The sequence below is a fragment of the Euleptes europaea genome, chromosome 6, assembly GCF_029931775.1.
Source record: "Euleptes europaea isolate rEulEur1 chromosome 6, rEulEur1.hap1, whole genome shotgun sequence".
NCBI classification, from domain to species: Eukaryota; Metazoa; Chordata; class Lepidosauria; order Squamata; family Sphaerodactylidae; genus Euleptes; species Euleptes europaea.
Window position 1 is genome coordinate 87,209,602 of NC_079317.1, and position 27,683 is coordinate 87,237,284.

Sequence of the window (27,683 nt, forward strand, 5' to 3'; positions counted from 1 at the left end):
AGGGAGTATAAAGAAATCAGTGACAAGCTGAAAATAGAATGCCATCACAACAGTACTTTCAAAATTGAATGGACCCCTGACATTCTGGAATGAAGACATTATTTAAGAGAAAGGGTAATTAAGACTGAATGTAGGTATAAAAGCAAAGGGGTAGAGAATGGATTTGGAGGTGGCCTTATTCTCTTAAGACAGGCCTGTCTATAGCTGGTGTTCGCTCTTTTGTGCTTACGTAAGATTTTAATCTGATGTTACATAAAGAGGCAAATGGGCAAGTGCATTGTGGCAACCATGTTCACTACTTTTAGAAAATCCTGTCTCCAGATTCCTGAGTACGTTACCATTTCCTGGAAAATTAAGTTTTTAAAAGATATATAGGTTTTTTTTTTAAGATGCCAAAAGATTGTCTAAGACTTTACAGTATCTCCCTTAAGACTTTTTTAAATGTTAAGATTCAAAAGTTATGAAAGTTTGGCACATCAAAAGATCAGCTATACATGTGGAGAAAAAAATGGAATTTAGAGACTTGTTTTAAAAAGATGAGCTAAGATACACAGATGCACATATTTGAGGACTTGTTCTGTTTCATGATAGGAAACTTGCGGTAATTTTTTTTTGTTCTGTTTTTGTTTTCTAAAATAATTCAGAATAAAAACACATTCACAACCTGTAGGCTGGCACAGCATACCTGAGTGAGAATGTAAAACCCCCATTTAAAAGTAACTTAAACCTTTTTATCAGCATCCAGGAGGAGGGGGGGGGAGACAAAAAGGTAAGACTTGTAAGACAGCTATTGATTCATATACGTTTTCAAGTCCCAATGTCTGATACTTAAATGTCTTCACCTAAATTTAAAAAAAAAAGTTCATGAAAAATCAGGGAACAATCTGTGTCACACACATTAAGAAACATTTAAGACCATTCTGCAGATGTAACTGTAGGAGCCACACAGGCATGCAGGCTCATTTAAGAACTTTTTGTTCAAAAAACAAAACAAAAACAAAAAAGAGTACTTTAATTCAGAAAACATCCTCAGTTGGCAGCAACGACCTCATGGGCTTCATTTTCACTGCTATAGTCTGATTTGGGGTCATCTTCAAAGTCCTCATACATTTCCATCTCATCCTTCCCATTTATCATTTCATTTCCAGCAAGGCTCCCACTGTCTGTCTTCATGCCGTAAGTGCTCTGAATGACAGGGATGCTGGGCTCAGGGCTAGCAGAGGTGCTGGAGCAATCGGACGTCATCTGAGGTGATGGTGTAGTAGTTGCCATTGTAATAGCACCAGGATAGACCACACCTGTTCCTGTGGTGATTGGAATCTGAGGCTGTTGCCTACAAGGAAACACAAATAAAGGTCTCAATTTTCCTGAGTTCTCACATATTTTTTTATTGTCATGGAAAGCACAGCAATATTATTTCATGTTTTGGGCTCTTTTACCCTAAACCAGGGGTAGGGAATGTCAGGTCCGTGGGCCATTTAAGGCCCACAAATTCATTTGGTCTGACCCTCTGTGGGTCCTGGCAGATCTCTAGCTCAGAAGGTTCTAAGATTGGTGATCCGCCCCCTCCCGCGGACAGGAATTACCTCTATTCAAGGCAGATGTGAGTTTTGTTTTGCTGAGAAAAGGAACCCTTTCCCCCCCTTGCAGAAGAGTTGTTAGCTATAGAGCTGCTAGGACCGCCCAAGAAACTGTGTTAACCCTATCCCACCCGGGCCATGGAGAAACGAATTCCCTCTGTACTACAAGAGGGCTGGGGGCAGAAGTGGCGACAATGGATTGATTAAAGGAGGCAGGGCCAGAATGCACGGGGGGGGGGGAGTTCTTAGCCAGTGTATCCTTATTTCATCCCTGCAGGCGGAGCCATATATAACTGGGATAACTAAGAAAAATCTACAAGGCTGACTTTTTCCAAAACCACCCAAACATTTAAATTGGCAGCATTCATTGTCTGTTATTCCTTTCACATTCATTTTTCCTAACAGCTCTCTAAATTACTTAATCTAACTCAACAGCATTTGGTAAACTATTTTACATGTTACACCCTTTGAAACATACAATCCATACAGAATATAACATCAAATATGATCCATATATCTAATTTTTCAAAATAGCCAGATCTGTGGATACTTAAAGCCAGAGACTGGTGCTATGAACGTACAAGATAGAGCTTTCTACACAACAGAAAAAAGCAGGTGTACAGAAAAATCTGAAATCTATTAAAAAAAACATTGGGGGTTAACCCCCCCTTCCAAATAACAGAAGCAGTGCCCATACCTTGAAGAAATGAATGGCTAGTCAGTGGAAATTGTGGGGGTTGCTGGCAACCAGAACAGTATTGCCAGCTTTTAATCCATGGTTTCTCTTAGTGAAAGGCAGAGTGGGCAGGGCCCTTTCCAGGGCTGTTTTGGCTTTTGAGGGAGGACTCATTGGGCCAGGGCCAGCAGTACCTACTGAGCAACTTGCTACCATGTAACTTACATTAATCACTTAGAATTGGCCGCTTGCTACTGTTCAAAAAGCAGCCACCCCACAAACATCAGCGTGGTATAGAGGTTAGAGTTTCAGGCTAGGCTCTGGCAGACCCAGATTTGAATCACTACTCTGCTGTAGAATATCACTGGGTGGCATTGGTTTGGTTATACATTCTCAGCCTAACCTACCTCACAGGGTTGTTGTGAGGATAAAACAGAGGAGAGGAGAATGATGTAACCTGTTTCAGGTCTCCATTGTGGAGAAAAGCAGGATAGAAAGGAATTAAATAAATAATACAAATAGCAGAAGATGGGAGGGGAAATAAAAGGTTGGTGGGTGGGTGGGCATAGGTAAAGAAAAGGTGAGGATATGGGGGATGCCAGGAAGAAGGAAAGAGGAAATAGTGTGGGGAGGGGATACATGGGAAGTGAGATGTCCCTGCAAGTTCCCTACCATGCAACTGACCTGGTGTCCGGCACCACACAAATGGGCCATAGTTTTCCCAGGTAGAAGCTGCCAGGAGGAGGAAAGAAGGGAAAGCTGAAGACAAGGCAGATAATGGTAGGTTGGCTGGTGGGCAGGAAGAGGAGAATGAAACAAGAATGTGGAAGAGAATATGGGGGCTTTCCGCTAAGTGAAAGGAGAAATACTGGGGGGGGGGGATGAGATGCCCCCTGCAAGTTCTTGCAGGTTCTCTGCTTGTAAAAGCATAATTGTGTAAATGTTTAGCTTAGCCACACTGGTGTTGTTTCACTGCCTTATTCAAAACAGTAGCCCAGAAAAACTCAAAATGTATGTTATGTGCAATGAATAGCTATAAACACGATCAGACAAAACACAAACAACAAAAGACCCAAAACACATACCCAGAAGAGAGAGAGAGAGAGAGAGGGAAAAAAAGACAGCTCCTGAAACTCCACACAATCAATCTACTCAGTTAAGTAGAACGCTCTTTGGGATAACAATATTTAAACCAGGTGCCTGAAGGGATGGTGCAAAATGGATGTTTCCTGGGAGGAAACCCTACAGTCTCAGAGCCACTACTGAAAATGTCATTCCTCAAGTACATATCACAAAGAACAACACCTCCACTAATGACCAATATAAGTAAAGGGTTCCAGCTCACCTGGAGCCTGATTTGCTGGGGCCAGGCGAGAGGAGGGCGCAGCAAGCTTCTAGCACGCGGTGGGGTGGATGGGGAAGCTGCCACAGGTCTCACCGCGGCTGTTCAGCTCTCGGTGGGTCCATCGAGAGCGGCTGCACTGCTGCCCATCAGCCCTCTCCCCTTTAAATCAAAGGGGCCAATGAGGGCTGTTGGTGTTGGGGTGGGCGGGGCTTGCTGGAGACGGGCCGGAGGTTGTTTCCAGTCCGGTCTGTCTTCCCAGCATAAAAAGAAAGTTCAAGACTTTCTATTCCTAGGCTCCATCATCAACCAAAAGGGAGACTGCAACCAAGAAATCAAACGGAGATTGAGACTGAGAAGGGCAGCCATGAAGGAGCTAGAAAAGTGTACGGATGTGTCACTGGTAACCAAGATCATGTTGATTCATGCCATCATATTCCCTGTTACTATGTATGGGTGTGAAATTTGGACAATGAAGAAAGCTGACAGGAAGAAAGTAGACTCCTTTGAAATGTGGTGCTGGAGGAGAGTGTTACAGATACCATGGACTGCCAAAAAGACAAATAAGTGGGTTGTAGATCAAATCAAGGCTGAACTGTCCTTAGAGCTAAAATAACTAAACTGAGGCTATCGTACTTTGGTCACATTATGAGAAGACAGAGTCACTGGAAAAGACAATAATGCTAGGAAAAGTTGAAGGCAGCAGGAAAAAGGAAGACCCAGCCTGAGATGGACTGACTCTATAAAGGAAGTCATGGCCCTCATTTTGCAAGACATAAACAAGGCTTTTAACGACAGGAAGTTTTGGAGGACATTGATTCATAGGGTTGCTACAAGTTAGAAGCGACTTGAAGGCACTTAACACAGACATATAAAATACTGTCCATCAGCTTTCTGGACTGAAGAAGAACCTCTTGCTTTCTCTTTATACCTGATTAGCATATATGCCTGCACATATAATCACGTGCATAACTTCTGAAAAGGCTAAGTGGAGAAATGCATTTTTTTTTCTTTCGAGGCTTGAGCTGAGCAAAACCTTCACTTGAAAATTTTAAAAAGCTTTTCTGCCTCGGCAGACATCAGGCAGGAGCTGGGAAGTCAATTCAATTGCTTCCCAGCCTCACCTCAGCCACCCTTTTAAAAATCCTAATAGGTCAAGCTAGAGGCAACGCAATGGTCCAGCTCCCCAACCCAACCTCCAGCTAGACAGGTGCTATCTAGTAGACAACAGAGATTTGGAGGAATTAAGTGCTAGAAAGACTTCAGGAAAAGCTTATTTGACCTGACCTGATCAGTGGGAGGAGAAAAAGAAATGATAAAACTCCTGGGAGCAAGGAGGAGGGTCTTTTTCAGTGTGTGCTGATTCCATCAAGGCAGACAGAACTCCTGAGGTCTGTAAGAGGCACACCTGAAAGAGGCCTCAAAGTGATGGAAACACTGTCGAACATCTGTAATGTTTAAAGCTAGGGAGCCTAATCTGGAGAAGCGGGTTCGATTCCCCACTCCTTCACATGAAGCCTGCTGGGTGTCCTTGGGCCAGTCAAAGTTCTCTCAGAACTCTCTCAGCCCACGCAGAGGCAGGCAATGGCAAACCACCTCTGAACATCTCTTGCCTTGAAAACCCTACAGGGTTGCCCCATAAATCAGCTGCGACTTGACAGCAAAAACAACAACAAAGGGCAGATATAGAAGGAGGGACTGAGGAATTGCATTTACCCTTTTCTTTTGCAGCCCTTGCTGTACTGAGAATATGCTTGTGGACATTTTCTTTTTTTAATAAATGTTTTATAACTTTTGATACTGGTAGCGGTTCTCTGTACCACACAAACCTCCACCATCTTGGCCATGCTTTTTTTAAAAGGAGCACCAGGAGGAAGGGGAGGGGCAGTCAGTTTGCAAGTGGATACTCCCTAGTGGTGCACAAGGCAGTAAGCTGTCCTTGTGATAACCAGATGCTGGATAGCGGGTGACACAGAGACAAGGCCTGAGAATATAGGAAGGAAGATGGGAGTCCCGGCCCTCCCAGTGGGTAATTCCTACAAACGCCAGGTGGTGGGGGAAGCTGAACACACAGAGAGAAAAGCCCCTACAGGTGTTGGCAAAACCTTGGAGGGCATGATGGAATAGGGTCTGCAGGTCCCAGCAGGACTGTTCTGCCAGAGGCTACATTAATCATTTTTTTACAGATGACATTTCATCATTAGCTAAAAGTGGCACTTATCAAGACAGTATCTGGGTTCCCCACATAAATGAAATACTCAAGTTTTTCAGGGATTTTTGGTCTAACCAGTCTTACCATTACTCGATTTAGGTGCATGTTATGACATGGCTCAAAAAAGACATAATAAATCTATTAGCCTTTGTTTTACATTTGTTGTATGCAATATTCTGGAGCCCTTTTAAAGTAACTTCTTTTAGCTCATCTATTTGTTTACTTGTTGTATATTTGATGGTTTAACAGTTATTGTTTTAAAGTTTTGTTTTGGGGGACTCATATTAGCCAAAACTTGGGGATGTAAATGCTTTAACTGAATATGTATTTTTAAACAGTCAGGGTGTTTTCCCTTCCCTTCCCCTTCTCCCACAAACCTTGCTCATTCACTGAATAATCTGGCTACAGTAGCGGTGCCCTTAAGCTAAAGAAGTAATGTGGCTGACTGGTTTGAATCTCTGAAACTCAATTCTAAATAGTTTCCTTACTACCTAAAGCCAGCCTTTCAGTATAGGCTAGAAAAGCTTGTTGCCTCATCATATTTCAAGATATCTAACCCTCATCATATTACCAGATATCAAAACCTGATTTTGACAAACCCACACTGCTGCAGGCTTTACCACAATATGATTAACTGCAATGGGAGTCATGCATGCCAAGCCAGAAACAAGGCCCAGAACCAAGTAGTCAAGGTCAATTATCTGGTTATGGAGCCCACAATAAAAGAAGACTATTGTGATGAGGGAAATAAACAGAACATGGTGAATTTAGAAGAACTGGCAGAGAAGTCGCTTTCTTAAATTGCCAGAAACTCTGGTGGAAGGGGACACTGAGCATCTGAGCTTTCTGTTTATCAGACAATAATGGAAGTAAATCAGCTAAGACATAACTGTTTCAGTGGATTTTGAGCTAAAACTGAAGAATCATCACTCTATTCAACAGCCAAAGGTCATAAATGTTAAGTAGTTCCTTGAATCCTGACTGAAGATATGGTTGCCAGGCATGGCATGCCATCCAGTGTGAGATGGATGGAGTGGGAACATGTGGGGGTGCCATTGATGATGTTGTGATGTCTCTTCTGGGGGACACTGGGAGTGACATCACACCATTCATCCAACAGCCTTTTTTTTCCTGCTGCCACTCTGAACACCAGTGGGAAACATGAGCTGGGGGCAGACGGATCTCCCATTTCTACCAGGGGTTTGGAAGCCCTACCTGGAGAGTCTACTTCTAGTTTCATTTCTGGGCAGCAGGTCCCGGTTTTCCACATGCATATCAGAAATTCTGAGCAAGTGTGAAACTTGTTAGAAAATGGTTCAGAAACCTGGAGATGCTATCTGGAAAATGTCTTGGGTGTGGGGAGAGACTTTCCTTTTGTTCCATATACTGGACCAACAATGATCGAAGACAATGGGATGAACGAATGCTGTAGACTTGTAAGGAATATGGGATAGTCGTTGCAATTAAGAAAACATGGTGGGGGGTCTTATTCCTTGCTGAAGACCCTGAGGACAAGGTGGGTCCACTTTTATTTTGGCCTTCTCCTAAGGAGCTCAGAGAAGTGTTCATTGTAGCTATTTTCTTATTTTAAGGCATGGATCCTAAGGCATGCCAGTGGTCGATCTAGAGTAGAGGTCCCCAACCTTTTTGAGCCTGAAGGAAACTTTGAAATTCCAATGCAGCATGGTGGGTGTAGCCACAAAATGGTGGCTGTGGCTCACTCTCAGTCACATCATGCAGATCCTTGTGCTGTGGTGGCAGCTGCTGCCAGAGCCAAGTTTTAAAAAATCTGCATAGTCAATCAATTCCCCAACGGTTTGCTGGGCAAAAGCTTCATCTAGCCCTGCCCATTTTTTAGAAAGTGGGCAGGGCTAGGTGAGGCTTTTGCCCTGGTACTTGGTGGGTACCAGGAAAAGTGTTTGGGTGCCATGGCACCCACAAGCACCATGTTGGGGACCCCTGTTCTAGAGGAAAGCAGCTTCCCTGCCTCCAGCTCCCAACTGCAGCCTTCGGTGGCCCATGAAATGCAAGGCTCAGACTCACCTATGAGCCCAGTTTTCTGGCATGCACTGGGAGGGTTGGCAGCTGGCACAAGGTTCAGGGGCTTGTCTGGTGAGGCAGGGGCTCAGCTGGCCAGCCAGCATGCTGCCACAAAATGGCTGCTAGTGGGGAAGCTGGAGAAAATGCTATATCTTTTCTAACTCCGGTTGGAACTTTTCCTGGCCCGCCCTATATTTCAAATGGAACAATCAGGCCCTGGCTCAATAGGGGCGGGGCCAGCCGGCAGCTCAGACCTGAACTGAAACTGCACTTGGCTCCTCCAGCTAGGTATTTAAGAAGCCATCCCCCTCACCCAGCTAAGTCTGCTTCCTAATTTGTCCCGCTCTCCCTCCCTATACTTGGGCTGTTAAGTTGTTACATCAACTTCGTGTTGATTTGTCACAACTTTGGGTGGTTTTGGCATGGGGCTGGATCCATTTTTTGGGGAAAGGCGGCCTGCGTGTCCCCTTTCCCCATTCTGGGGACCCCAATAAGGGGTTTGGGGGGAGGCTTGGAATAGGGACATGCCCAGTCAGGGGCTGTCAGGGTAGGACATGCCCAATCAGTGGCTGTCCAGGTGGTGGTCTCCTGCCAAGTGGCAGGGGACCACAAAGCAGGCTTCCGCCCAAGTGGGTCCCACATGCTACTATCTCAGGTTACTCCCAACAGGTGGGCTGGGAGTAGGATGCATCGGTCAGCAGGCAGATCGGGCCGATGCCTTTGATCCAGCCCCTATGCAACGCCAATGCCTGATGCTGTAACCAATAAAGTTGTGGCCTTTTCCATTCCAGCTACAGTCTCCACGTGTTTAATTGTATGCTAAGATCATCATAGTATAAGGATCATGGGGTGGTTATTGCATGCCAAGGGTGCCCAGGGTTGAGGGGCTGTAGTAAATAGCCAGCTCCAAGACACTCCCCAATTCGGCACTAGGCCAGAAATCTGTAGCTGTGGACACAAAGAAACAGTTTCAGGAACAAATTGGACTCTGCACCAGGAGTGGGGAATCTGCAAGAATCACCCCCTCCCATGAATGGAAACCAGATGAGAAGCAAGAACATGACAGGTGACTAGGAACTCAAACGAATGGCATCCTAATTAAGCAGGTAGCTACAGATATCAGACTCATCAGACCAGGTGATCCCACTGTGTATTTTATTCTAAATGTTAGGCTGTACAGTATTGTTACTTAGAAGCCACAAAGGAGGGAGTGCTGGAGTGCTGTCCATGAAAAAAAGCATTAAAAATTCCAGTGATTCCCAGCAAATGGACTTATGGAGATCATGTGGATGGGTTACCAGTCTACCAGCAGTGATTATCAAGGATAGCCCACCATAGAATAAAAACTTTTCATCTATGGAAAATGGCTTAGAATAGATAAGTGGATCCTTCACAAAAGATCCCATCCCACTGGAAGGAAAATATTTGGAAACCACAATTAAGAGTGTTCTTCTGAAAGAAACTTCAATACATACCCTACGGTAAAAAACTGCCTCATCTCCTGTCTTCGAGATCTCATCAGTTGTTTGTATTCTCCAATACGCAGTTTCTTGCCATCAACAATGCATGTGCGTTTTGGTCGGGGTTTATATTTGTAATTAGGGTACTTCTCTAGATGGATTTTACTGAGCCGTGCTTGCTCTTCATAGTAAGGTTGTTTCTCCTGGTTAGACATGGATTTCCATCGGGAGCCTGCATAGAGAAATGTATCAGTGATTTCTCAAAATGGTTTGTATGAGGGTAGTTCTCCACCTTAATGTGCCAGAGAAGTCAGCCCAATTGGTATGACCTTTGGGGATCCATTTCTAGGGCCAGCGGTATAATCAGTACCATCAAGAGAAGTCTTCCTTGCCTTACAAATTTCCCTCAAGTTCCCAAGATGGCGACTTCACTTCCTTAACCATACAATTAATGCGTACCACATTATTTAACAAAAGAATATTAGAAAATTGCCACCACCTTGACAGCACAAGAAGGGCTGATACCATAACATTTGCTAGGGTAACAGTTCTCCTTTAAGTTTCAAAAAAAAAAAAAAAAGTACTGGTGAGAATGCCTGCCCTCATTCAACACAAAAGTGATCTCATTTAATGAAAATAAATTGAATGTTTGGCTACAGCAAACGCCCACTGTTCATTGAAAACCCCCCTCAAAAATGTTTAACATATTCGGTATGTGGCTGATTTATTAAGACACACTTCCCAGGATCCAAGGAACTGCTACTTCCATGTGTTCCAGAAAGATGTAGAGTTTGTGCTTCTTCAAATAACAGCTTTGAATGCCACAATGGCAAAACCTCCCTTTTGAAACTCAGAATATTGTCAAGCCAGTTAGTAATATGACATGGGAGTCCGCTGTTCAAAGAAAAATAAGGCAAAATCCCATGGAGTGTACCCAATCCCTTAGACACACTGAGATTAGTTCTTTGGATCTCAGCTACAGTACTATAGGTACATTTGGATCAAACTCATTCTATTGCTCTTCTCAGGGTTTTCAAGTTGCTCACGCACGCACATTTTGCCCATCTGAATCTGACTTCTAAATTTATTATAATAAATATAAAACTTGAAACTTCTCAAATCCATGCTTTTTCAGAAAAATTAGAGACAGCCCTTTATCCAATTGAGTCCTTTTAATTTAGATGCCCTTTGCTATATCTCTAGTTTATTATTGGCTTCCTGACCCTTGTAAACCCTTTTGCACATTATAGTTGTCCAGCGATATGCAGTGAGTAGACTGCACGGCACTTAAAGTTGTATTTGATATAAAGTGGAAAGGACATTTGCAATGCTCTGCACTACTTTAATTATTGTAAACATTAATCACAAATTACACTAATAAAAGAAAAATATATAACAGTTTACTCGGAAGAAGGAAAAGCATTCAAGTCTGTGGCATTGTTTATGAAGAGATAACTAAAGAAGAATATAATTTTTAAATTTTAAACATAGCTTTCAGCTGGATAAAATTATTACAGCTGTGGTAAGTGTGGGTGAAAGCTATTCTTTTACCATGAGCTCTCATAAATCAACAAATGCAAAAGTTATATAAATATTATCCAGAGTCAGCAACACTCTGTTGTCAGCTCTAAAATTACAGATTTTCTTTCTCTTTTTGCTATTGTCCTGGAAAATGTGTACAGATATTATATGTAAATTAACTCTCTCTTCTTTTAGTGGGCTAGTTCCTGCCAGGTTGTACTCCATGTTTAGCAAACATACAATTTCTGACACTTCTGAAATATTCGTACTGAATGTTTACATTTTAATGAATACTGTTACTATACTCCTAATAGGGGTTTTTTCCTTTCAAAGAATGCACACAAATAATATAGATTCTCAATAGCTGCCAAGACTGGAACAGTGCTTGTTTTATATGAAACTGAAAGGCTATTCATAGAACTGACTAAAATGGTAGACAAATAAGAGGACTTTTATGTAAAATACTGCAAGTTTAAGAACAGAGTTACATTTATTTCTAGAAAAACATTGCCTCTGCAAGAAAAAAAGTTGTAGGCAAGAGAAGCAACTTTGTTACATTGCATTTTAAAGATTAACAATAAAATCACGACAGTCAAGACTTCATTATTACTATTATTTATTGTGAGACTAATTTTAAAATTCACTTCAAATAACTGGGGACTAAATATCAGTTTAAACATTTCACCACTCATTCTCATGTATGTTATCAATTCTCCTGAGAGAAATCCAATTTATGTTCTCTGAAAACTCAGCTAGCTTATTAGTGCAAAAACCCTTTATTGACTGGTGGTGTACGTTATGCTGGTTAAGTTTTACTTTTCTAAAGAATCAAAATAAATTCAGGAAGTTTAAGCTTTTTGTTCTCAAGAAGTTTTCTTTTAAATGTCTTTTAACAATTAGTTTTAATTTCAATACTTAAGGATCATTTAGATGTTAGGAAATGAGCTGACTGCATAGTTTCAGTATTTCAACCACTGTCACAAAGATGGTCAAGTTAAGAGTCCCCCCACCCCAGGATAACAAATTAGTTGTCAACATTTGCTTACAGAAATATCACACAATTCATTGTGCTAAGAATGTTTTGCACCTGGATACTAGCAGAAACTAATATACCTGTAGAAACAGTTGCTATTTCCCCTCAAATAGCAAATCCATTGGGAAATTCAAAGTTTCTTATCTGCATAAATCGTATTTGCATAATCTCTCTCTGTTTCTCTCTTCCCTTAAAAGTCAAAAAAGGTAAAGGTATTCCCCTGTGCAAGCACCGGGTCATTCCTGACCCATGGGGTGATGTCACATCCCGAAGTTTCCTAGGCAGACTTTGTTTTCGGGGTGGTTTGCCAGTGCCTTCCCCAGTCATCTTCCCTTTACCCCCAGCAAGCTGGGTACTCATTTTACCGACCTTGGAAGGATGGAAGGCTGAGTCAACCTCGAGTGGGCTACCTGAAACTAACTTCCGTTGGGATTGAACTCAGGCCGTGAGCAGAGCTTGGACTGCAGCACTGCAGCTTACCACTCTGCACCACAGGGCTCCTATAAAAGTCAAAGCATATCAATAAAACTTTTTTTCTGCAGTGTGAACCTTAGTTTTCGATTCACTTGCTGTGATTCACATGACCAAGAGTGCAACTAGTTTTCACAGTGTGCTATGGAAAGGCAAAACATTCAACTCTTACTTTCAAGGTTAAGCCAGGACAATTAGCCATTCTATATCCAGCTACAGGAATTCCTATGTCTGAGGTTTTCTGGATGCCATACACTCTGTTTGAATCACAAAACCAAAACATAATGTCCGCCACACTCAAAATCTCGAAGTGATCACATTTTTCTGAGTATGCAATTATTTATTGTTTAAAACTTACCAAGGATTTTGCTAATATTAGAGTTGTGCATGTCAGGGAAAGCCTGGAGAATTTTTCTGCGTTCATCCTTTGCCCAAACCATGAAAGCATTCATTGGTCGCTTGATATGTGGCTCACTGGTACTTCGGCCCCTGGCATCCCTGTAGACTCGAGCTTCAGCCACAGTAGCGCCTCCTGTTGGCCAACAATAATACTGCTGTAGTTTAGCTGCAGAGCCATTCATTGCTTTACTTCCTGTAATAGGGCAGGAAGAAACAAGATGGATGCAAACGTTATTACACTATGTGGATTAAGGGACAATTACGAAGTTCTCCCTTATGCTTCCAGATGTATGAGACAAAGCAATTCTAAATTTGGTTATTCCTATTTTATCATTCATGTTACTTCTTCTGAAACCTGCAAGAAGCCAATAAAACCAAGACAGGTCTAAGATCAGGGCACTGTAACTATTAAAATATATATGCCCTAGGTATAACCGCTAAACTGGAAAAGAAAAGAAAAGAAAAAACGATGCAGGGCTGTGCCTTCCAATTTAAAAAACAAACAAACAAAACACTGTGAATGTTATGGAAAAGGCAAAAGCAAATTTTTAAATATAATTATTAATGATGTCCCATTGTTGATACTTCATTTATACTTCCATGTGTATTTCATCCAAACTGGTAAATGAACTGAGAGGTCTGAATAGGACCGAAGACATTTGAATAAATGAAGCTATAGTGCAAAATGATCTGATACTTCTAGGTGGTTGGCATTCTTGATTCACATTTATTTTACTGAAAAGTCTGTTGAGATGTACCCAGTTAAACTGTCTGACCAATTAACTCAAGGTTTCCTTCTTTGCCTATGCAGGCTAACATGCCTGATAAGTACATGTATCCACCTCAAAGCCAATTTAACTAAGAATACACCATATCTGTGTATTTTTAATTAATAAATAAATGCAGTACTGAAAGTTTTGTGAGATCTACATTTCCAAGTCCAGTAGCTTTGCAGTCATTGATTGAAACATTTGAGAACTGTACTTGATGCACTTTTGAAAGACTATGATACATTTGCACAATGAGAAAGTGACATGATGAATAATTTTAAACCCACTGTGCATCACAACAACAAAGCATATCCCTCCATGCAACAATTATGACAGGACTGAGAGGAAAATGAACTGTATTTCCCATCTTTTCCCACTACTTCAAATACATCTATGACAAATCCTCAGCATCTACAAAATGACATAGCTTGACGAAACCTAAACTGGCATAAATCAGTAAAGCTCTATTGAGTTCACAGTAGAGGGATGATTTGTGCCAACTCAGAACTTGAATCTATATATTTTTTTAATGTATGTAGAATCCTAACTGCCAAATTGCTGTTTAAAAACAACTATACTTTAAGGTACACAACAATTATTTTTGTTTTTGTTCTGTGTAAGCAATTCATTTTATGGATAAAATCTTGGAACAGTAGATGCATAACTAATACGCTACCTTTTTGCCACTGTGCCCACAGTACATTAATTTCATTTAAAATGCACTGACCATACAGGATAAATTGATTTCACTTTATATGGTGTTGACAGCCATGTTTATTGTGCAGTGAAATGTAGTGTAGCTTCAAGCTGACAATATCCATCAACATATGGCAATGTGCTGACTGCTGGGCCAGATGAAGACATACATTACCCTGGAAGCAAAACACTTATTTTGATGTGACACTGTCTTCTCCTGAGGATCACTAGGGTAATTTATGAAGCCTTCAATACCATTACTTTACAACTGACACCAGTTCCACAATTGCATGCTGATAAAAGAGGACAGGTCTGCTGTAAACAGCAGACATAGAAGTATTCTAGCGGCACTCTAAGTTTAACTACTTTGCATTTACCAGCTGTAACTATTACTTCTTAATAGAAGGAAGCACCTATTACTTCAGCTTCTCCATCACAAACACTGAGTAGACGGAAATATACTTCTCATTGCAAAGCCAATATGATAAAATTGGAGACTTAGGACACACCACAAAGGTTTGGATTTGAACAATGAATAAACAGTTTCTTTCAAAGACTGTTGTGTGTGTGTGTGTGTAAAGTGACGTCAACTCGCAGCCGACTTATGGCGACCCCTTTGGGGGTTTTCATGGCAAGAGACTAACAGAGGTGGTTTGCCAGTGCCTTCCTTTGCACAGCAACCCTGGTATTCCTTGGTTGTCTCCCATCCAAATACTAACCAGGGCTGACCCTGCTTAGCTTCTGAGATCTGATGACACCAGGCTAGCCTGGACCATCCCAGTCAGGGCTCAAAGACTGTCACACTGGTATATTTGGTTGCCTAAGCCTTATGGATGTGAACTGCATGTTGGCATTTCATTTTTTTTATTCTAAAATGTACAATGAGAATGATTGAGACATTTGGGGAGGGACCGTGGCTCAGTGGTAGAGCATCTGCATGCAGAAGGTCCCAGGTTCAATCCCCGGCATCTCCAGTTAAAGGGATTAGGCAAGTAGGTGATGTGCAAGACCTCTGCCTGAGACCCTGGAGAGCTGCTGCCGGTCTGAGTAGACAATACTGACTTTGATGGAGTAAGGGTCTAATTCAGTATAAGGCAGCTTCGTGTATGTGTTCATGTGTATTCTTCTGAAGTGTACATAGTTGATCTACCACCAGGCATCCATACTGTAACTGTATAAACTACAAGCACATGAACAGCTGCAAGGGCTATAATAGAATCTCAGATAAATGAACAAAGTATTCTGTCATCACCTCCCTCTATGTTTGCCATGTAGAGAAAGAGAGAAGCGGCCACTTACACTGAATGCTTTCCCATAATTTGTAGTATAGAGTCATCACTGACTCTTGTGCCTGAACGGCAACAGCTACAACTAGTGCAAAATGGGGGCATTGTGGAAATTCTTTACCCCATGCAGAAGAGCACCAAATGTAGTGCTTTCACAAAGGTGATTTCCACAAGGGATTTTTGCTGTGGTTTGGGCTCCCACTTTAGTGGATTACTTCTGACTGATGCAGAGTGCTGTTGTCTATCTTTTGTCTTTCTGTGGTTTCCCCATGCTTTCTCAATCCACCTGATCTGATGTTTCTTGCCAATCCACAGCCAAAGCATGCTTGCCTTCCATATGGAAGGTATGCTGGGCTTCAAAAGGTGCCACCACCTACTTTATCACCATTTTCCATGCTGAATTTCCCCTACAGTCGTTATTTTCTTCCTTGCACCATTGGGGGCTTTAAAAAAAATGGCAATAACTAATCTGAAATCCAAGTTTTCATTTTTTTTTTAAAGTAAACCTCTAGCCCTTGTTGTTTCAGATATGCACCTTTCCCCATTTTTCTCTGCAGTGAGAGGGGCTACGACTTACTTTTTTTTTTTTAAGTAAGCTGGGAATTCAGAAAACCTAGTAGTGAGAGCATTATAGTATTATAATGTTATAGTGATTCAGCTGTCACCAGTTACTTTAAAAAGATTAAAAGGCACCTGGTGGCATGAGGCGGGGGGGTCGTGGCTGCCAAGAATCAGGGCAAGGAAAGTTCAGGGAAACCCACCATTTGGAAACCCCATTGCCACTGTGTGGAACTTACAGCCACAGCAGAAATGGAAAAACTACACAGAATTGTTGCCATGTGGAAGACCTCCAAGACAGCCTGGCATTGCATTAACATGTTGAACCCCAAATTTGCTATGCATTGTATAAATCCAGCAAGTTCACTATTATTATAAGAAGATAACTCAAAGAATTTATTGACTTCTACATGCTACAACTCTACTTATATGTCTTGGACAAATGACATTTGGTCTTTAATAAACATAAGAGAATCCTTGCTGCTGTCTAGTAAACCAATCAAGTCCAGCATGCTATATCATATGCTGACCAATCAGATGTCCCTGGAAGACCCAGAACATAGTATGGATACCAAAGCATCCTTGTTGTTGCCCCCAGCACTGACTTTCAGAGGTTTACTGTCTTTGAATACGAAGGTTACATTTTGTCATCATGGCTAATTGCCACTGATGAATGCTGGATTTGTCTAGTCCCCAGTCGGATTGCCACATTCGATTGCCTTACAAAGGTCAGGCATACTGAACTGGCATGCTAGACCCCACAGATAGTCTTCTTGGAAGAACCCTCACTCTGGTTGGCATGATTAGGAAATGCCTCTTTAAATACTTCAGCTGAAACAAAAGATAGATTGAGGTCACTGTGTTTGTTAGCAGGATTTTACAACCTAATCTCAGTCTAATCTGGAAGTATTAATACAGATGAATGACCGATATATTTATTGACGTCTGATGCAATCCTAATTTCAGAAGTATTTCGAGAACACAAACTATAGGTCACTGGAGGAATTATATCCCAAGGTACATTCCTTAAAGCAAAAGATAAGTTTTTTTTTTAAAAAAATACTTTATCTCAGTATTCTTTTGTTAAGAGACAATTCTTAATTACAGTCATAAATTACAAACAGACCGACAAAGTTCTGAAGCTTCTATCTCCAGCTGAATTCAGCAAGCCTACACTTGAAGGACTTGGAAACAAAGCCAGTAAAACCTTGAACTTCTCTACTTGATCTCCAAGTGAATATTTGTGCTTCAGCCTAAGGGCTGCCACAAAAGAATTTGTGTTAAATTAGCTTCTGCAAATAATTAACAGTCACGTAATCTGCTTGTGCTCCTAAACATCTTACCATTCCAGGAGTATGTTGAACATACTGTAAATTTCAAAGAATGCTTCGGATTCTAACTTATTCAAGAAATCAAAAAATAACTATTATTCATTCAAACTACATACAGTGCAGAGTAAAACAAGAAAACACAGATGCAAATATCCTCTTTCTTGCAAGCTGAAACCTATAATAATAAGAGTAATTTTGGATTGAAAATAATTTATAAAATAGTTTAATTTGTCAGTGAGAGAGCAGCTTTTTTTGTCTGTAGAATTTTAGTATGTCTTAAAACCTTTATTCTTGTTCAGAGCTTTCTGTTACAATAGAAGGCTATCCATAACGCATCCATACTTTGGATGAAAAACACGAACTATTTAAAGGAAGGAAAACATCAACAGAAATATATAAAGAGGTAAAGATTCTGTTTTAGCTCCAGTAGGATACAAACAGATTTTATGGGTCTCCCAAGGATGCTTAGAGGACTACAGCTGTTGCCCTTAAAAAACAAAAACAAAAAAAACCCCCTCTCCTTTTCAAACAGTATGCAGAAAATGCACTAACTGGAAACAAAATAAAAACATTTATTCGACTTTAATGACTAACAGGCCATTTGCAAGTATACTGTTTATAGCACAGTCACAGAAGTGGACTTCTGGAAATCAGAGTCTAGTTAGGATTCCAAATTATAGCAGAAGTAGTAAGATTTGGCTGTATAAATGGTTTGGGCTTCTGCTTCACAGCTCAGCAAAAGTTTCGATGCCAGCTGTTATGAAAGGTTAGCTTTGGATTCCAGTTCGTTGGTCTCTCTTTGGTTAACTTTTGGGTCTCATTATGCTGCATGCAAGCCATAAGCAAAGTAGCACTGCCATAATTTAAGTACACACACACCTTTACCTGGAAATAAAGCCTGGTTTAGGCATTCAGAAAGATGTAGTGGAATGGGCCACACCATTTCAGACTGCAGGTGAAGAGAGACATTTTTAATGCTCCCTATGTAAAAAACCCTTCCAAATAAAAAACAATCAAAGATGATGCACTAGCTTCCCTTTTAATGTAAGGAAACTCTGAACTATCTTAACCTAAAGCAGAGAAAGTTGTGACACTGGGTGACTTCAACTACCCTCACATTGACTAGGTAAACATGCACTCGAGTCATGCTGTAGAAATGAAATCCCAAGCTATAATAAATAACTGTACAGTGGAACAGTTGATCCACATAGCCAACCAGAAGGGCAGTGATCTTGGTGAGATGTAGATGTTGTTGCACCAGTTGGGAACTGTGGCAGCAGTGCTATTGAGTTCAGCAGTCATGCCAATGGAAAGTTACCCCTAAAGTCCAAAACTGTAAAATTTGATTTCAAAAGAGGAAGCTTTTCAGAAATGAGGGGACTAGTTAGAACAGATCTGAAAGGGCAACACAAGAGAGTCAGATCCCTAGAGGATGCTTGGAAGCTACTTAAAGACACACTAATTGAAGCCCAGATAGAATGCATTCCCCAGGTTAGGATACTGCCAAGGCTAAAAATATGCCTGCATGGTAAATGATCCAAGTCAAGGAAGCCAAAAAAGGCTTATTTTGAAAAGTGGAAGATCTGACCCAATGAACTGAACAGAAGGGATTACAGGCTCTGGCAAAAGAAGTGTAAGTTAATAATTAGGCATGCATAAAGAGAATTTAAGGAGTAGGTTGCTAAAAGTATCAAGACAAACAATAAACATTTTTAAAATACATCCAGAGCAGCAAGCCAACCAGAGAAGCAGTTGGGCCTTTGGGTGACCAATGAATTGCTAAGGAGGATGGGAAGACGACAAAGAAGCTCAATGAATTTTTTCTTCTGAGTTCACTGTGGAAACTGTGGGGGCATATATCCATGCCACAGCTACTGTTTTCAAGAAAAGAATCTGAAGAACAGAGTCAAATGGAGGTGAAAAGAGATTAAGTTCTACTGGGGAGATTAAAAACCAATAAATCTCCAGGTCCTCATGGTTTACACTTGAAATTTCTTGAGGGAACTCAAATGTGAGATTATTGATCTGCTAACTAGTATATGTAACTTGTCACTCAAATCAGCTACTGTAGCCGAAGACTGGAGAGTAGCAAATGTTATGCTGATTCTAAGAAAGGGGTCCAAAGGAAAACCAGGAAATTAGGCCAGATAATCTAATGTTTCTCCCAGTCAAATCAGTGGGAACTGTAATCAAAGAAAATTATTAGGCACACAGAGGAACAAAGCGTGCTGAAGAAAAATCAGCATGGCTTCTGCAAAGGGAAGTCCTGCCTCACCAACCTTTTGGAGTTCTTTGAGAAAGTGAACAAGCAGGTAGATAATGGTGACCTGGTAGATATTATATGACTGGACTTTCAAAAGGCTTTTGACAAGGTACCAAAGACTCCTGAGTAAGCTTAGCAGTCATTGGATAAGAGGACGGGTTCTCTTACAGATTACAAAATGGGAAAATGATAACAAGAATAGGAGGAATAAATGGACAGTCCTCACAATTAAGGAAAGTAAGCAATGGGGTCCCACAAGGATCAGTATTGAGGCTGGTGCTATTTGTTTATAAATGACTTGGAATGCGGGGTGGGCAGTGTAGTGGCTATGACAATTTTGCGGATGACAAAATTATTCAGTATAGTGAAAACCAAATCCCGGTGGATCTCCACATATTGGGGAGGGGGGAAGGATGTTGAAAATGAAGTTAAATGTAAGTAAGTGTAAGGTGATGCTCTTTGGAATAAAAGTATTCCCAACTTTAAGTACATGCTAATGGGAGTCTGATCTTGCTGATACCTAGAGAGCAGGAGACCTTGGGATTGTAGGGGATAGTTCAATGAAAATGTCAAGCCAGTATGCCACAGAAGTGAAAAAGGCAAAGTCTTCTTGGGATTATTAGGAAAGGGATTGAAAATAAAAAGGCCTCATTTGGAATACTGTGTGCAGCCCTGGTTACCGTATCTCAAAAATGCCATTACACAGCTGGAAAAGTACAGAAGAGTACAACTAAGATAATAAAATTATTGGAGCACTTTTCTTATCAAGAACAACTAAGAAAACAACTTAGAAAAGAACAACTAAGAGCACAACTAGATCTGACACCATTGCCAGGTTGAACCTGGGGATAGCACCGCCATTTTAGTGCCTAACAACGGAGATTTTAAAAAGCCATGAAGGCCCAATCAAGATTGAAGTGCAGCAGGACCAGGCACTCCAGTCATCCCCCCCCCCAGTGCCTTTTCAGGTGCCAAAACAGCCTCAGAGGGTGGCCATTTTGGCACTTGAACAGGCGAGCGGGAAGAGTGCCTGGTCTCACTGCACCATGGACCTATCAGGACTGTACCCTCAACACTTTTTAAAATCTCCTGTTAGGCACTAAAATAGCACTTGGTATCCCTTGGCTGTCACATCTAGTTGTGCCATAAGGGATGACATGATCAAGGCTTATAAAATTATTCATGGGGTAGAGAAAGTGGACAGGGAATGTTTTTACCCTCCCAAAATACTAGAACTCAAGGGCATCCAATGAAGTTGCTGGGAAGTAGATTCAGGATGGACGAAAGGAAATGCTTCTTTACTCAACAAGCAAGTAAAATGTAAAATTACTGCTAGAGGATGTAGTGTTAGCTATAGCATAGTTGGCTTTAAAAGGGGATTAGACAGATTCATGGAGGACAGGTCTATCAGAGGCGATGATAACTGAAGAGAACCTCCACGTTCAGAGACAGTAAACCTCTGAATACCAGTGCCAGGATGTAACACTGGTGGAAGGCCTTAATCTCTATGCCCTGTTGCTGGACCTCCAGAGGAACTGGTTGGCCACTGTGTGAGACAGGATGCTGAACCATATGGGTCTTCTTACATTCTCATCTTCAATCTGAAGTAGCACAGTCCATTCTACCACCTCAGTTTTCAGTGACCGCATGACTGCTTGATTCACATGTAGACTAATTGAATTCCAATAAAAGTTATTCCCAAGAAAATACACTTGGGTTAATCTCTTCATACCATAGTCCTAAAATACTCGCTTTGAAATAAGTCTATTTTTCCCCACTGGGATGTATATCTATAGGGGGGTTTAGATTAGGACATAAAGCTTCTCCTGCCTCAAATTATTTATTTCCTTTATGACACAAAATGAGTTTACACCGATGGAGCCAGTATCTGAATAAAACACCCAGTGTTTACACACACAATACTCATATACACATACAAATCTGCAAGATTGATTTTTAAATGGTAAAACTTCTGCTCACACCATCTAGTTTTTAGTGCCTCTTCATTCACACTCAACTGAAGTTTCTGAGGATATGGCTTTCTTTCAGATTCTAGAATGTTTCCAACTTTTCAGTAGTGTTATACTGATATTGTATATAAGTGGTTACAAATGATAGTATCAGGCTGTCTTCTCTCCTTTTTATGAGACTTTTAATGCCCTGTACCTAAGTGTAATAAGTTGTCAATGTAGCAATACATTCTTGTAGAGAAGTATTTAGTCCATGTTTTCTACAGTAAAAACATGAAGTATGAAGAGCAAATGTGCATCTCTAAACACCTGAGTGTATGCACCGAAGAGTGCTGATTGGCCACAGCTTCCTGAAGCATGCCTCATGTGTATTTAGGAACATGTGTCTTCCCTTCACACTTTTCATTTTTCCTGCAGGAAACATTGGTTAAAAACAGCACCGTTACAGCAAACACAACTACTACGTTAAGTGTGAAGCAGCTCTTAATACTACACCATCAATTAACTGGTGTGCAACATTTATGTATCAATCCCCACTGTGCTAAAAATGGATAAAAAAGGGGGGAAACTAGCTCACAAGGTGAGAGCTCCTGAAGTCCTGGATACAGTGAAGTCATCTACCTGCAGTTTTGCTACCAAGACAGTGTGTGTATTTTGTAGCAAGGGGGTCTTTATTCTACCTTTCAAAAATATATTATTCAGCTGAGATTCTAAAAGCCACTATTTCTGGGTAAAGAGCACTTCAGTTTAAACCTGAGAAAAATATACAACTGGTTTACAGAATACATTTTTTACAGAATACAGGGCATTAATACATTCTAACATCTGTTAAGCAGGTTATAGAATACTGCATTTCCATGGATGCAAAAATACATGAAGTAAATCCAAACAACAGAAGGCGTAACACAGCAGAGGTGAACTGTACTACGTTTTTTATTTTAAAAATCAGCACTTGGCTGTATTACTCTGAAAAAACATTATTGAAGTCTCTCTCTCTCTCTCTCCCCCCCCCCCCATTTTCTATTACAGACTCCATTCTCTTGAAACATCAACAAGAAGAACGAAAGGGAATTCCCTAAGGTCAGCTCTGAGGAAACATAAACCTCTAATTCAATAAACTTTGCTACTGCACTGAAAAAGGCCTTATTATTGCAACATCCATATGGAGTCAATTGGACATTAATGACTAATCAATCCCTCCCCTTTCTATTCTACTTATAGTGTCACAAACCATGTTTAGATTAGACCATTTCCTGCTTAGGATCCTTCAAGATGTCTTTTGTTCTTCCAGGTCTGCTCTGATGGAGGCAACTTAAACAAACGCACGGCCCAAGCGGCACAGGACTTATAAACGGCCATATGTGAATGAACAAAGGGGCCATACTAAAGCCCTTTGTGGTATTTGTTAATGTTTTTCATCTGAGCTTAAAAAGACCTAATGACTTTGCTGCGAGCTGATGCATGTGGCTCGTGGCTTTGCAAAATGAAGGAAATTTTAGCCACTTCGATTTCAGCATATATTTTGTACAGCTTCTTGTGCTTGGTTTTGATGGAAACATGTTTACTCTTGTCACAGAATTACATTTGTTTTCTATCGGCAAACAGGTTTGGTTTTTGTTTACTTGTTCTCTTGTTCTTAAGAATATTTTCTTTCACACTGAGAAAAAAAATAGTACCTATAGAATTATCCAGTTCTTGGCCATTTGAAAGGCAGAAATCAAAAGTAAGATTGAGGGGAAATTAGATTAAGGGAAATTAAGGGAAAATTAAAACACCATATTTGCCACATCCTTCACCTTTTATTATTGACTGATGATATTATATCACACTATTTGAATAGGGTATTTTAACCTCATTAAACCAATCACACATGTTTAATTCTATGAACCTCAAAGGAAGCCTCAAATGGCTATATTGATAAATTCATGACAGTTTACAGTGTAGCTTTCTTGGTGGTAACACTCACCTACACTCAGCACATTACAGAACACTGCCAGAATATAGAGATGTGTATTCATATATTAACTACTGAAAACCCAAGTGAAATGCCCCGTTTTTTAATACAGGTGTTCTAAGTAAACGGACAGCCCATTTCTGAAGGGGGGCCAGTTCCGTGACATAGCCCCACTGCCTCCTCAGAGGCTTCCCGGCAGCCAGGGAGGCAAAAAAAGGCTTAAAAAATAAAAATAGAGAAAAGGGGGGACATCCCCCACTGTCAAACAATAAACCTTTAATGGCATATCCAATATTACAAAGAGGAAAAAACAGTATAAATACAACTATCAGCTAAAAAAGCTAAAACAAACATAAAATCATAACACAGAGTTTCCCAAATTTTTCATTGTTAACACATCGACTAAGAAATTGGCCACCGCCACAGTGATCTCTACTGTTGTATCGTTTAATAAAATTTGACATTTTATTTTATTAGGAAGATAATATTCAGAATGTATCAAAGTATTTAACAATTTCTTCCTAGCGGATGCGTATAATGAGCAATCTAGCAATATGTGCTCGATTGAGTCCAAAGATTTGGAGCTACATTCACATTTCTGTTCATGTTTAGGAATATTTTGAAACCTTCCATATAACAACTTCGATGGGAAGGCAGTTACTCGCGCAAGAGAAAAAACTCTGTGATGGCTAGGACTATCAAGATTGTATAGATAATGGGGGATACGTCCCGCAACATTCTTAAGTTTTAGTATAGCTGATGAACAGACAGGGGGTTGAGACGGCTGTATTTTTTGAAGTTCAATATCTAAAAGCCTCTGTTTAATCGTCTTAAAAATATAAACTTCCGAGGAATGGGGTTCCAATGGGGCTGCAGCATGAGGGGCGTTCCTGGGGTGAAAGAGGTGAGGGAGCTGCCTAATGGCAGCTCCTCCTCCAAGGGTGCCTGGGAATGCCCCCCCCATGCCAATGCGGGCTTTACCTTCCAGGAAAGCCCTGAAGGTGTGGCTGCACCGGTGGCTGGACACCACCGCCGACCGGACACTGGCATGTTTGCCCCTATAGGTGCCATCTTATTCCATGATAAGGTGGTATGAGGGATTTTATCTGCCAAATGTTGACCAAACTGGTCCTAGTGGGCCACCAAACAGTCCACCTCCTACTGTAGTTGAAATCCCAACATGACTTTGACTACCCAAAACAACTCCACTGGCCTAACTGTGCAGATATAGTGGTGGTGGGAAAGTAATGTTTCTTTGCTCCCATAACCACAAGGGACTAGGCTTTGAAAGGAGCCATGTCTGACTGGATTCATCCTCCTCCTCCTCCACTATCTCTCTGGTTGTCTTCCTTGTCCTTTGCATCACCCACAGCCCATAGGTAAACCAATGGGCTACCTGGGCTCTAACACCTGGGAGAGGGTGCCTGTGAGTGATCATGTCAACCATCCAGGTCATTTCCTCATTCCAGAAGTCAACCAGGGCATTGATAGTAGTATTGGTCATATCAATAGGAAAGCCCTCTGGAGCAACCAGAAAGTCATTTGGATCCATCATTTGGATCATTTTAACAGATCCCTCAACCCTGTTGAGACTTGGCCCATTGACGCACCAGCAACTTACCTCGCAAATTCACGCATCCAGTACACAAGAATCCAGACCGCTTTTAAATTCCTGTTCCCACAGCGCCTCCTTTCCCCGCTGCACTTGAAAATCACCAGACCGGCAAGCTTCCAGGCATGCCCAGTCGGCACTCCAAGCAAGGACAGTGATTGGTTCAGCTTTAGTAAGGGAGGTGGGGGGAGTGCAGGGGTTGGCTGGCAGCAGGATTGAGGACGCATTGCATGTTCCCACTTTAAGGCACCGAGTGTGGAGGACGCTTTATTTTTTTAACTCGCCTTATCAGCGGATCCTCTTACCGCGGAGAAACTGCGCTCTGGAGACGTCCTGGGAATCCTTCAGGTGAGTTGCAGTGGGAACATGCAAGGAAAGCCCACGGAAGCCGGTGCCGCAAATGGTAAGTGCGGACACGGCCTTGGTATCCCCATACATCTGTGATCTGTCCATGACAAAGAAACCATCTTCAGTTCCTCTGCCTTCAGATCACCTTCTTCCTGTCCAGAATAAAATTGCCCATATCAACAGTGCCCTCTACCTGCTTTGTTAGCCCTGACCTGGATAGCCCAGGCTAGCCTGATCTAGTAGTAATGGACCTACTAAGGATGAGCTCTGAGGATGACTGCCCCGATGTCGCATTTGCTATTCGCACTGACCTCTAGCTGTAAATGCCACACAGCATGTGCAAAACTTTGCACTTTTCAAATTCTAAGAAGATACTAGAAAGTGAAATTCTCAACAAGCCTCATGGTCTCTGCACTGGCTTGTAGCCCCCCATGGTTGCCTCAGGGTTGCTAGGTTTCTCTTCCCCACCAGCGGGAGGTTTTCTGGGCAGAACCTGAGGAGCGGAGGGTTTGGGGAGGGGAGGGACTTCAATCCCATAGAGTCCAATTGCCAAAGCAGCCATTTTTTCCAGGTGAACTCTATCGGCTGGAGATCAGTTGAAATAGCAGGAGATCTCCTGCTACTACCTGAAGGCTGGCAACCCTACTGCTTCTGCATATGGCATGTAGGGCAAAAAGGAAGCATAATCAGCATTTACACTAATTCTGAGGATCAGAGCTGAATTCCTTAAAATCATCCAAAAATGCCAACTCTGGAACAAAAAGAATGTTTTGCTGATATTGGTAATACTATCGTAGGCACAACAAAAAGTACTGTTTCCACATCTTCTGGTTCTTTTAGAATCAGCCTTCCATTTTCACTTTTGAAAACACACTAGATAATCCAGCAAGAGCACTTTGCACTTACATGGCTTGTAATACTTCCTGCTGCAGACTTCACAGTTGATGCCCACAGGAGACTGGGAGGTACTTTATGTAACACAACATTGTGCAACTCTCAAAACAATCTCTGAAATCTTACCTCTTTCAGTTTTTTTACTTTGTTTTCGACATAACTATCTTGATTCAACCATTAGGGATATGCATGGGTTTGTTGTTTTTTAATGATTAATTTAACTGGAAGTCATGAGTTTTAATTATTGAATTAATTGTCTTTTTTATTGCCACGGATGTAAATGGAAAATATATTTCCCACGGTAATGGTTTCCATATCTCATTCGGGTCAGGGATTGTACCCCTCACCAGAAGAATCCCACTAGCCAAACGTCAGACAAGTTGGAGGAAGTATCTCTATATTAAAGGCAATTTAAAAATTTTAACATGGGGGAGTAGAAGCATTATTGTTTGTAGCCCAAGAAAGCATGTAGAAACAACAGAAAGGTACAAAAGGTGCAAATAATAAATAAATAATAAATATAGTGCCTGCAGGCATCATATTAAGCAGAAATAAGCTAAGCAGATCAGGTGTGGGCACAGCTTGCAGAGTCAACAAGCCTACCTGGTGGTCTAAGTGTATGAGTTTTTCCACCTTTCCCTAAGGGTGCAACTTAGGGTTGCCTGGCAACCAGGGGAGGGGGGAGGGGACTCACCGGCAGCAAGGAGAGGCCTAGGCTGACATCACCGGTGACATCACTTCCAGCATGCACTGGAAGGGACATCATCGAGTCACCAGCAACACGGGAAGCTCTGGTATCTGGGCAAAAAATCTACAGTACAAGCCATTTTTTTCAATAGAGTTTTTGCCCAATAGAGTTTTTACCCACCCTCCTTTTACATGACAGATTTGCATGGATTTGTAATTTTCAAATGCCAGTATCCTGACCAATGTAAGGAATATAGTCGCTATCTCTTTGAAAGTCTGACATATTTCAAGCATGATGTAGGTGGGAGTAAACCAGCTGTGTGTGTCCTCAATACAGGATCCTCATGTCCTTCTATCTGCAATGTTTTAAAGTAATACTTCTACTGTAACCAACTGGGATGGGTACAAAAGGCCAAATAAAGAGTACTGGAAGAACAAAGCTGCCAAGGCTTGGCTTCAGCATTCTTCTGCAAAGTCCTCTTTGTCTTCAGATGTTTTCTGTTTTTTTTTCTTTTTATATCCATCTTTCATCTCTCAACTGTCAGAGCAACTCTCCCAAATATTTATGTGTGACAGATAC

At 41.3% G+C, this 27,683-nt stretch overlaps 1 protein-coding gene across 10 annotated transcripts in view; it reads right to left on the reverse strand.

Annotated features, from left to right (window-relative positions):
- Positions 1 to 364: 364 nt before the first annotated feature.
- Positions 365 to 27,683, reverse strand: part of SOX6 (SRY-box transcription factor 6) — a 539,429-nt gene continuing 512,110 nt past the window's right edge. For 6 of the 10 annotated variants that reach the window (XM_056851453.1, XM_056851454.1, XM_056851452.1 and 3 more), the window contains 3 exons: positions 12,694 to 12,927; positions 9,326 to 9,542; positions 365 to 1,333 (listed from right to left, as the gene is read on the reverse strand). In XM_056851453.1, the coding sequence (XP_056707431.1) occupies positions 1,030 to 1,333; positions 9,326 to 9,542; positions 12,694 to 12,927 (755 nt within the window). In that variant the 3' untranslated portion in view covers positions 365 to 1,029. The remainder of the gene's footprint in view (positions 1,334 to 9,325; positions 9,543 to 12,693; positions 12,928 to 27,683) is intronic. The other 4 variants (XM_056851456.1, XM_056851450.1, XM_056851455.1 and 1 more) reach the window with 1 other exon arrangement.